The sequence below is a fragment of the Seriola lalandi genome, unplaced genomic scaffold, assembly GCF_002814215.2.
Source record: "Seriola lalandi dorsalis isolate HSWRI2012SDOR001 ecotype SW California unplaced genomic scaffold, Sedor1 jcf7180002054576, whole genome shotgun sequence".
NCBI lineage: Eukaryota > Metazoa > Chordata > Actinopteri > Carangiformes > Carangidae > Seriola > Seriola lalandi.
The window spans coordinates 1,476,224-1,487,687 of NW_019525129.1; the positions used below are offsets into that span (position 1 = coordinate 1,476,224).

Here is an 11,464-nt window from a genome sequence, read left to right on the forward strand (position 1 = left end):
GACAGCTGTTGGTGAGTAAAGGAATGACGTTTATACTCACATTTCTTCTAGACTGATAAGTAAACAGCTGTTTATGCTAACGTTAGCTATGTAGCAATAGCCAAACTTACAAATAGCTCCTTTAAACTTGTCATGGTAGCAAAAACAGGTGTTAATAATTCTATTCAAATGTCCCAGTAAGTTATGGCAGTGACAGAGAACCAGCATGAACAGGACCCTGAAACTGAAGCTAAATGGAATTCAGCCATCATCCATTTCATTACTTACACCTGCGGTTTTTCTACTGATAGATGTCTCCTGTAAAAAAAAAAAGAAATTTTGCCGGTTGTGTGTATGCAAGTGTTTTTTTTTCTCTTTGGTATCATTCAACTGACATTCCATGTATATTGAAAATACTGCTCAAGAGAACTATTCTGACATTGTTTATTATCAAATATCATAATTCATGTAAATTCAACCCTTTGGACAAGTGACAACACAATGTGGCTATTTATATGAACACTAGAGTCTGCTCAAAGACTGACATGGAAAAATGCCTTTTGTCAAAGAAGTCCAGGCTCAACTGTTGCCCATAAATCAGGCTCATTATGATTTTGCAAGCGCCACTCACAACACTCACATTATACCCACAATAACAGTGGAATCTTTCATACGAGCTTCCATCTAAATCGTAATGTGATTTCCACATACAGAAACAGACACTGTGATTTCTGAACACAGTTCATAACTGTCCCATCACTGAGAGAACCAGAGACCATACATGATCCTGATGTATGCATCTCTGCTCTGACAGCTAAAGTCCACAATAAAACAGTGAAGACTTTCACTTTGCCTCCGTGTCATCTTCAGAGGGTTCCTCGCTCTCCTCGTCATCATCCTCATCATCGTCACTGTCTTCCTCCTCCTCCTCTGAGGAGCACTCTTCCTCTTTCTCTGCAGCAGGAATTTTAATGACAATCTCATCGTCTGCATCGTCATCGACGACCATTGACTTCCTTCTCTCCAGGACAGAGGGGGTGCAGACTGGGGTGATGTCCTGAAGTGGAAGAGAGAAGCTCATTAGTCGCACATGGTCATTCTGGTGCGGAGACTTGTTTTGTTCAAGTTTTCCCATGAATCTTTGCAGCTTTGATTTTCCCTTTGTTGTTACAGTATGTTGGTACATGGGTTTTATCACGCAGCCACAGAGAGACACACGCAATAAGCTTAATGGACCACAGTACTGTAGGCACAGTTATCTGACACCAGACCACTGAAACATCTGGGGTCATTTTCAGTCTGTGCCAATTAGAAATATTAATGTTGGACTTACATCACTACACGTTGATGCATTCATGGAGTCAGAGGACTTTTTCTTCTGAGGCACCTGGGCAGACTGGAACAGCAAAAAGAACATTAAAGTCAGTATAAAACACAAAGTACCTCATTATGTTGCACACATAAAACCATGTGATTTCATTGGAAAAGGACTGCTGTGTCTCATTTCATGTACTTCCATACTTACACTTGGCATTTTTATTTTTATTTTAGTCCATTCTAACTGATGACTATGGCACTACACAAGTGAGTATACTATGTACACAGTGTACTACATTTGATTGTACTGACGGAAGTATCTGATTTGAGACACAGCAGATTTCATGGTTCACATGATAATGCACTCCCAAGGGCAAAGTTATAAGTCAATATTCAGTGATCAAATACTCATGATATTTAAGGTTTTTCTTTTTATTCCAGGGAGGGCTTTTTTGTAGTTCAGATAAATACATAACAGCTAGTTAACATTTAAAGTTAACAAACTCCAAACACTTACAAATCCTGGGAAGTCATAATCGATGCCATGAGCCGCGAGCCTCTTGCGGAGCTTCGATTCTTTCCGTAGGAGTTTTTCTTTGATCTTCTCGATCTGCTCGGCTGTTGTTGTTTTCTTGTTGTAGCGTGCCACAGCTGGGTGTGAGGGTTTTTTAAATGGTCTCCCAGAGCCAACAAACAGCTTTTTGTGCGCTTTCTCTGGTGGAATCACATGGCCTAGAGAAAATAGTGAGAAGCACCAAGTTTAGAGTTGCATTTAAAGCAACTGTTTTACCCCAAATCACTGTCACTGATGTTGAAAGAAGCGTGTAAAAACAATCTTATAATTCACGTTACCAGATTAAACATAAAACTAACTAAATAATATTGTGATGGCTATGACAGGACCTGTTAGCTAACTTTATAATTGCTTTAACCTCTGTGTGTGTGTGTGTGTGTGTGTGTGTGTGTGTGTGTGTGTGTGTGTGTGTCAGGTGAGAAACAGGAATCATGCTGGTATTTAGCAGACTTGTACATGAGTAATACTCACATTTGATGAGTCTCTCCCCCATGAGGTAATTGTTCATGGTCTCTGCAACAATTTTGGCCACTTCATCACAGTCATACTCTACAAATGCATAGCCTTTGCTTCCACCTGTCTGCAAGTAAAAGATATGAGACGCGGTTAGACAGAAAACAAGTGAATATCACATGTCTGAATTGTTTCATAGCACACATAAGCATTTTATTCAGACTCATCCGACTTCATGTTTTTGTTGGCACATGGGTTTTATCACTCTGCAAATTAAAGAGCAGGTGATAAGCTTAACGTACCACTGTACTTTAGGCTCAGTTATCTGACCACAGATCACTGATACATCTGAGATCATTTTCAGTCTAAGCCAAAACTCTAATGGGCTGAGGAAGCAGATGTTAAACAGTCACTTCAGCAGGGATACCTCAGTGTCCTAAAAGATGGTATTTGTATTATTCTAGAGAGAACCCAATGTTCTTTTGAGGAAACCAACTGAATTAGGCTTAATGCTGTCACATATGTAAAACTTGTATTTCGTCATTTCATCCTCTTCGTTACCTTTTTACTCCTGGACAGCCGCAGCCTCAACACCTTCCCGAATTGTTCGAAGTAAGTTTTGAGCTGAGGCTCAAACAGCCCCAGAGGCAGGTGGCCGACATAAATCACCCCTGGGGTCAGACCTTTCCCCTGAAAAAAATAAATACAATAAAAAAAGAAGGTAAGACAGACAAATAATGATTGGTCACCTGAAAAAGTCTTATTTATTTACTTTATTTATCTGGTTAATATATTACCATCTTACTATTTGATACCAGTCTTTATTTTTTGTTACTTCTCTTTGAGGCCAGTGTGTCACAATGTTGTTTTACACCGACACCCTATTTTACAACTTCAGACAGTCAACCACAAAAGAGTGACAGGACAGCCAAGTGTTGTAGCTTCACAGACACATCTATAAGTTGCACTAAAGGCCATTGTCCCACCAGTGTCTGCTGAAACACTAATCAAAGTTAAACCCCATGTTTCCACTATGAGGACATTGAGTCCTTCACTCATTTATTTGATGCCTGTGCTCATTCAAGTAACTTTTAGACCCAAACCTTCTTTTTAATCTTGGACACTCATAAGGTCTTACATAAAGTATGGCCTATTTTTATATGTAGAGTATAATTACAATGAAGTTAATAACTTTATAGATTTGCTGTGTTTGTTGGACAAATGCCAGATTTCTTCCGTTTCCTCCTGACATAAAACGTGTTATATATCGTACTCCAACCATTGTATGACTCTGTATGTAGTGCATTTAAAAACTAATAAGCTTTAAAACCATCTAATCTCCTGAAAAACATTGTTGAGACCATTTTCAGATGAATTTAAGTTTTTTTTCAACTTAATATTTGTATTATGTATGTTTTACACTGTACAACCTTACTTCAGCTTGTGTCGCTGTTAGGATTTGTTTATTTTTGCTTTATTTTACTCCAACATTCCCTGAAATTATTGTAATGTTTTAGTGATGTTGATAAAGTTAATCAAAAAAATGAAGCATGTGACCCTGTCGAGTTACCATGTTAACGGCCACCATAGCACTGACCTCTGTGGAAACATTAACAGTATTTGGTCGCGTCAAACAGTCGCCATTACTGATGTACATCACAAGTTCCAACTGCATCGGGAAACTTTGTAACTCCTGTTATCTCTGAGTATGAACATAAAATGTGTAGCTGAGCTAAATGAGCAGAAGTCTCCCTCGTGGAATACAGCTACATGTTTCCTCCAGGGCCACCAGCTCATCTCGACCTACCTTGGCCGACTTGTTCTTCTTCACCTCCTGCACCTTCTTCTTGAACTCGGATTCCTGTTTGGGGTTCAGAGCCAGCAGCTCTTTGGCGGGCTTGGAGGCCGTTTCTGCTTTACTTTCAGTCATTTCGATTAATAAAAGACATCAGTTGTAAGTTGAAAAACAACACCGTCACACAGCTAACTGCTTACCACGTTGGTCTCTTCATCCGGTTGCACATGTGGTGACAGACCAACAAAGTGCAGAGAGAAGGTTTGACTGAATCTAGAGCCGTGCGACATCTACAGCGCCACCTGCAGGCGCGGAGGATGGGGGCACTTTTAACAGCAACCGTCAATGCAACTAGTCTGAACCTAAATAAAAAGTGTTCAGTTAATGCAGGTTTTTGTGTTTTATGCCTTATTAAGTGCCTTGATTATTAGTATCTTTTAATTATGACATCATTTTCTGCATACATTATATTCTGCCATGCATATCTCCTAAGATATTGTAATTTATAATGTGTATAGCCTTTCAATTTAATTTTTTATAAACTTACTTTGCTTTTTTATTTTATTTAAAAATTTTTAATGATGTTGGTTTTTGTTTTTTGTGCTATTGTGATGTCCCTCATGGTAAAATATTTCTGGTGAAGGCTTTTGTCCCAATTTATGCTTGGGTCCTCGGCCTAAATCTGGCCCATATACTTCCAAATCTTGGCTGATTCTGGCTTTTATACTGCAGTGTTGGCTGATGGCATTGCTGTATGTGGGCCGGACATGGGCCGAGGAACCATGTATCTATTGGCATAGAAGAAACACAAATATTTTTGGTATTTGGGAATCAATTAAGACTCTTAAGTCTTGTTCTTGGTCCCGTTGATATTCTCTTTAACATAGATTCAGTCTTTTTTTTTTCTCATTGAATGTTTTGTGTGAACGTGATTATTATAACTTATAGATACAATGTCATAGCTATGAATTAATATAATAATTATGTGATATAGATAATAGTTTACGTGAGGAAAAATCCCTTATTCAGACTTTCCTTTTTAAATGGTGAAAATGAGCTTCAGAGTAAGATATACAAATAAAACAAATAATAAGTGGGTGTTACACTAAATAAATTATTTCTACTCTTCTTTCGGAAAACGTTACAGTACAAAGGACGGACAGGGAAGGAGGGGCAGAAGAGGAGGTGGAGAGAATAATAACAAGGGGGTGGAGTGTTTACTGGGGAAATAACAAGGTGAGACAGACAGATCAGTCGTGCACACCACAACATCAGTGCTTGTAAATTCATGACATGGCAACAAAAATCATCTACTTCACAGTGAATGGGAGACCAGAGCAGGCTGAGTTCCCAGTGGATTGTCCTGCCCAGGATGTCAAAGGTAGGAGCAGAACATTACATATAAGTTCACGGATGAACTGCATGTTTGAAAAGTATTGTAAGGTATGTGTAGTATGTGTAAGTGTACCCATATCATGTTATTAAAATATTATAATTCTCACATAGAGAATTAATCAGTTACAAGTGAAAAATACATCATTTTTTTGCAAACAAGAAAACCTAACTGAAATATGCATGGATCAGATTTATACAAGCAGATGAAAGAATTGTGTGAAGTGTTGTGGAGGTTGTCTGGGCTGCAGACAGCCATGCAGCTGCCACTGACAGCTGACCATTCTGAAGGTCTTATTGCAAGCAGCTTTTGTTTACATAATATAATCAATGTAGTGTGTGTGTGTGTGTGTGTGTGTGTGTGTGTGTGTGTGTGTGTGTGTGTGTTATACTTTTGCATGTATTTTTATCTGTCCCAGTGTTAATGAGCACAGACTGGAGTGCCTCTTTGGCAGCCCTAAAAAACTTAAAGTACCTAGTCACCTTCTATAAAAGGCAACTAATGTGTTTTTTATTGATGATAAATCATTTACTAAGGCTTTATATTCATATCAGTTATAAGCCATCATTAAGAACAAATTTGGAGTTGCCAGCAATGGTGGAAGAAGAAATCTGATCTTGTTAATACCAAAAACTAGTATTACTAAGTACTTATTTAAAAAAGAAAACCATGTAAAATCAGGAAAATGTAGCAAAAAATTATCAAAAGCAAAAGTGCACTCAATGCAGTAAAAAAAACCCTGAGACTGTTATACTGTTATTAGATTATTATGCATCATGCATTTATGTCTAAACAGTATTTGACTGTTGAAGGTTGAGGTGGAGCTAACTTTAAATATTAATGATTGTTTTCATAACGAATTAATCTGCTGATAATTTTCTAAATTCATGATAAATTGTTTGGTTTGTAAAACTTCAGAAATTCAAAATTCTTGTTCACTTTGAAGCTTTTGAAGTTAGAAGCAATGAACAACAAGTGCACATAATACATCCATGCAAGTGCATCCCAGCTGGGTTCATCCCTTTTTAGTGTCTCCTACAAAGACCTCCAATTGTCATCTGTGCTGTACTTGCAGCATGTTTCTGTATTTGGTTGTGTTGTGAGTATTTGCAGCACATGTGTTGTCAAATTGATGCAGATGTTTTCTGAATTTGTTTGTGTTTTGTCTGTTTGCATGTGTTTTCTTAAGCTGCAGGTTGTTGAGGTGTTACCAAACCTTGTATTTCATTTTTTTTTTTAAATCAATGAACAAAGAAAATGGAGTTGAAATTAGTTTATATTATAAGTTGTAATAAGTACTAACAGTACTGTGTCACCACAGCTCATTAGAATTATGTTTAAGTCACTGAATTTTATCCTTCAACAATGCAATGCAATTTAGTAATTATAAAAGGCTCCATGACTGAATGTAATTTCATTTTCTGTCAATTGATTTATTGATTGATAAATGAATTATTTCATCTCTAATTGTATATATGTTGGGTAGCATCATCTTTTATACGCTCTCTACATATTTTGTATGTAAAATCTTAATTTGAAAAGACGAAACTTGTAACTGTACTGAGATACATTCCACTACTGGTTGCCAGGTTGTGAAAAACCCTTTTGGCCGACGTTTATCCTGCAGTTCCATTTTTTTGAAAATCCATTTACAAATGCTTGATGGATTACAAAAAAAAAAAAAAAACCCAAAAGTAACTTAACTAGATTTAATCTAGTTCATGTTCATCTGTGAGGATTTGTTTTCACAGTTTGGTAACTCAAGTCGTTGTTTTTCATGGTTTAATTATAAAAATGGTACAATTGATCTATAAAGCTTCAGAAAAGGATTTAGTAACAATTGATAAAGTGATTAGTTACTACTTATAACCCTTTATAAAAAGTGTTACCTAAAAGAGAAGGTGACTATAAACATTGTAACATATTTTCTCAGGACATAGTGCGAACTGAATCCGTTCTTTTAGATCTTTTCCGCTCTGCAGCGGAGGCCGGACCCCACGACATCCTGAAGCTGTACAACCCCAAAGGCAACATCATCAACATCTCCCCAGGTCTAGAGCCGAACAGCCCAAACTCCTGCTACAAGCTGGAGGTGGTGGCCGCCGACTGCAACAGTGAGCCGTTAGGTATCTTTAACTTAGCACCATGGGCATCAGGCGGCTTGAATTTATTTAAAAACTGTTGGCAGTCTCTCTCTTTTCTGGCTTGTCATTTCAGGTGCGGAGCTTGCTGGTGCACTCGGGTTTGACCTCTCATCCATGGAAAAAAGGTAGGCAGGGTGGGAAACAAGTGAAAAAAAGATGTACTAAATGGATTTAATATCAAATATGAGATATGAAAAAGTAAACAAACAGTTAAAAGTAAAGAACATGATGTCTGGAGCCATCACTGACGGTGCGTGGGTTCAGACTGCAGGGCCTGGAGAAGAAAATCCTGATCGAGGCTGGAGAGACTCCTGCAGTGGTGTATGAGATGAAGAAGCAGGTGGATTCATTCCAGATAAAACTAGAGGTAAGTTTTCTGTGGCTTTAAAGCTGCTCATGAAATTTGGGGAAAGAACATAGAACTTATAATATACACAAATACAATGGCATAATCACACCAACAGTTTGCTGTTTGTTCATTTTATATAAAGTATATAAATTTAAAGCTGTACTTATAAATATTTCAATATTTTCATAATTGTTCAAATGACTATGTAAAGTAAAAAGGGTTTACTCATAGTTATGAAGCCAATGACAGCTATCAACAAACTCTGGACTTCTCTGCACTAAAATGCTTTTTTCTGTTCTTTTAGCTCCTTGTTTTTGTTTGCGGCCTGAAATCCAGTTTTCATCAACTTTGTTTCCAGCCGCAGCCAGTGTTGGGGAGTAACTAGTTACATGTTACGGGATTACGTCATTACAAACAAAATGTAAATGTAATCTATTACAGTTACTGAAGAAAAAAAATGCAATTGAATTACAGTTACTAATGAAAATGTTGATTAAACTAAATCAATGGTAATAGAAAGTAATCAAAAAGTAATCAAATGTAATAAGTTACATTACTTTGATAAAATAATTAAAACAGCTACATTACTTACATTATTTATTACATTTTTAACAGGTTAATTAGTAATCTACCTATTACCTATTACATTTCAAAAGGAATATGTTAAAGTAAAGTAATAGTAATAGGTTTCCCAACACTGGCCACAGCAGGAAGCTGTATTACTGTGTGGTTAGCATCAAGTGAAAGATGAAGGATGCTAATGTTGCTTCAAGTCTTCTGGATTTCATAAAGAGGCAACTTTCCATGACATTTTAGGCATATGAACTTTATTTGGTGATAATATGTCAGATAATGTGTTTACAACTTGCTCCACAGCCTCCAAGTGGCCAAAAAAAGAATAATCAGTGCAGTTTTTCAGATATTCATACATCAGATATCCTGTAGATTATTTTAACATGTAATTGATAGATTAATGGCATGAACTTAACTTTTGCACAGACGTTCTTGGCTCCCAGGTGATGTTCTCCCAATGAGTTTGGTGATCTGACATTTACTATTTCAAGTTAATTTAACTTAGAGTGTTGACTTTCTGATGAGTTGAAGGAATGAACTGCTGAAAGTTCACTCAACTCATTGAATGAAATTTTTAAAGAAACAAGAAGAAAGTTACGAATATAACTACAGCTCTGTGAATCCTGGCTGACCGCCAGAGGTGGTGCTTTAAGCACTGGATCTTCCGTCCCGCATATGTGTAGGTCAAGTATTTAAAACATATTATGGCCATTTTCAGTGTTAATCATTTCATTCTTGGTGTCTACTAAAATAGCTTAGGAATATAGCTATTAAAAACATTAGTTAACTTCATTTGAAAACTCAATTGCTGCCTTAAAAATGTGAATAGACAGAACTTAAAATGGCAATTGGTATGATTAGTGTTAATTATTTTAACTTGAAATTGTAAGTTGAAATAATGTAGAACTGCATGTTTGTTTGACAAGACAAAGCAATGATTCTTGAATGGATGGTGTAATCTGGTTGTTTAACCCAGAGAATCAAGTGTAAACAACAAATGATCACTAATTAAACATGTATAACAACTTTTTGAGCTGAAACAAAGTTTTTCTTTTTCAGCAACTTGAACTTAAGATTTAAATTTAAGTACATGAATTATTTTTACAGTCTACTGTTTTGTGGTGAGACCCTTTTTCCTTATTGGTACAGTAAATATTGAGCCACTAATAATAATGAAAATATTTTGTAATACCTGACCTACATTGTGATGGGTCATTCTGGGGATTTAACCTCTGACCTCAGCTGACTGGATTTTTTCCCCCATTCTTTTTCAGAGTGTGGAGCATCTGAGTTGGCTTGGCCTGTTTAAAGACCTGTCTGAGGGAACACACAAGCCCTCCCCCTTCTACCACAAGAGAACCCTGCGGAAAACCAGGGAGGAGTGTGAGCACGTCCGGGAAAAGTTTCTTCAAATGAGGTACGTTCACACACAACACAAACACACCATAAAGAACTGTTATACTGTACGTCCTTTGAACATCTAGTTATCATTAATGAGTATGTTGTCACCCTGCAGCTCTCTGGAGGTATCAGAAGAAGTGAGGCAGTACCTTAAAACCCCAACCTTTGATAACTGGTAAGTTGAATGTGAACAGTAAGAATGTACCTGCAGCAGCATCATCATCATGATAATCATCATCAGTGTGATGTGCTGGGTGTCTGTGCACATGTGTGATCACTAACAAACACCCAGTGCACCTGTTTCCTCGGTGTACAGACAATGAGACGGACGGTCGGCTAATGACAGTCATGGCATACGAGCACCTCTGATGCATCTCTGACGAGGACAGGAGCCCTCACCCTTTTCTTCTGATTGACACACTCATCTCAATATGAATAGGTCTGCAGAGGGCTCCCGAATCAAAAGAAGGTCTTCATAAAAGGCTTAATCAACCCACCATGTTTGAAGTGGGCTTCACCGGGAGAAAGCGCATGCCGCATTCAATGGGGCTCGGTCATCATTTTATTTGTCCAAAAGCTTTTAAAGCAAACCCACGATGATGGAGGTGGACAGATATGAGGTTATGTGCACAACAAGAAGAGAAGCTCGTGGCGTCACGTAATCATAGTAAATTACAAGATCCATTTGAAAGCCTAATATGCTTTCTTTTTCTTTTTGCCATGTTGGCATAGGAGTATTTTAAAGGATGAGGCTGGCATTATTCTACATTGTTGTTAGTGTCAATAAGACCCATAATCCAATAAAAAAGACCAAAACAAGCAGTGTATTAACTTGCATCTCAGTACTTTCTGACTTCACCACTCTGTGGCACTCAGTCCCAGGACAATCATTCCTACTGAGGACATATACTGTTTATACACTTTGTTATGTTGCAGCCTTATGCTAAAAATGAAAAATAAAAAAACATTTTACCCTTATCAATCTCCCCCATATCCCATAAATTTATTAAAAAGGAAAAACTGAAATATCACATTGACATAAGTATTCAGACACTTGAAGTTTGGCTCAGGTTCCTCCATTTCTCCTGGAGGAGGCAGACAACCATGAGGAGGTGATTCTAGTTTTATTTTGACTCACGTTCTCCTCACTAGCTGGATCTGGACTGCTGGTTTTAGATTTTACCAGTCTGGACGGCTCTTTGGAAAAGTCCAGTTTTGGAAATGGTTTTCATTTAGAGGAAGTAGACAACAGAAAACTATCTGCTCCTTTGAACGCAGCCATACTGTAATAAGTTGTTATGCATAAGAAATGACTGGATGTTTTTTTCAAGTTTACTCCAAATAGATTTAATTTACATGGAGCAAAATTATAAAAGAAGTCAGACCCAACAATTCCACCATGAGCAAGAACTGAGTGAAGGCGGCAAGGAACAACTCCCTGTTACAGGAAGAAACCTTGAGCAGACCACCAGGCTCATGGTGGACA

General features: G+C 37.5%; 2 protein-coding genes and 2 non-coding genes across 4 annotated transcripts in view; 1 reads left to right on the plus strand and 3 right to left on the minus strand.

The window, feature by feature from the left end:
* Window positions 1-409: 409 nt before the first annotated feature.
* On the minus strand, window positions 410-4,353 carry nifk (nucleolar protein interacting with the FHA domain of MKI67). Its single transcript, XM_023417570.2, has 6 exons — window positions 4,131-4,353; window positions 2,885-3,013; window positions 2,342-2,450; window positions 1,814-2,028; window positions 1,313-1,375; window positions 410-1,036 (listed from the first exon to the last, which is right to left on the minus strand). Exons 1-6 carry the CDS (start codon window positions 4,251-4,253, stop codon window positions 824-826), a joined length of 852 nt encoding a protein of 283 aa, XP_023273338.1. The 5' UTR covers window positions 4,254-4,353; the 3' UTR covers window positions 410-823.
* Window positions 1,152-1,282, minus strand: LOC111663468 (small nucleolar RNA ACA64). The gene has a single exon (XR_002761388.1). It is a non-coding gene; the product is annotated as a small nucleolar RNA ACA64 (small nucleolar RNA).
* On the minus strand, window positions 2,563-2,692 carry LOC111663467 (small nucleolar RNA ACA64). The gene has a single exon (XR_002761387.1). It is a non-coding gene; the product is annotated as a small nucleolar RNA ACA64 (small nucleolar RNA).
* A 1,007-nt stretch (window positions 4,354-5,360) lies between the features above and the next one.
* The window catches only part of LOC111663455 (high affinity cGMP-specific 3',5'-cyclic phosphodiesterase 9A), a 12,157-nt gene continuing 6,053 nt past the window's right edge, over window positions 5,361-11,464 (plus strand). The window contains exons 1-6 of the mRNA XM_023417660.2: window positions 5,361-5,499; window positions 7,476-7,637; window positions 7,729-7,780; window positions 7,920-8,022; window positions 9,852-9,994; window positions 10,094-10,153. Coding sequence (XP_023273428.1) covers window positions 5,412-5,499; window positions 7,476-7,637; window positions 7,729-7,780; window positions 7,920-8,022; window positions 9,852-9,994; window positions 10,094-10,153 — 608 coding nt within the window. The 5' untranslated portion in view covers window positions 5,361-5,411. The remainder of the gene's footprint in view (window positions 5,500-7,475; window positions 7,638-7,728; window positions 7,781-7,919; window positions 8,023-9,851; window positions 9,995-10,093; window positions 10,154-11,464) is intronic.

What these genes read in the sequence shown, in the direction of transcription:
- nifk (XM_023417570.2), bottom strand. Translation starts at nt 4,253, where the DNA reads ATGACTGAAAGTAAAGCAGAAACGGCCTCCAAGCCCGCCAAAGAGCTG. An exon ending in AGAAGAACAAGTCGGCCAAG is followed by an intron (nt 3,014 to 4,130) that starts GTAGGTCGAGAT and finishes TATTTTTTTCAG; the next exon opens with GGGAAAGGTCTGACCCCAGG. An exon ending in GGCTGTCCAGGAGTAAAAAG is followed by an intron (nt 2,451 to 2,884) that starts GTAACGAAGAGG and finishes TTTTACTTGCAG; the next exon opens with ACAGGTGGAAGCAAAGGCTA.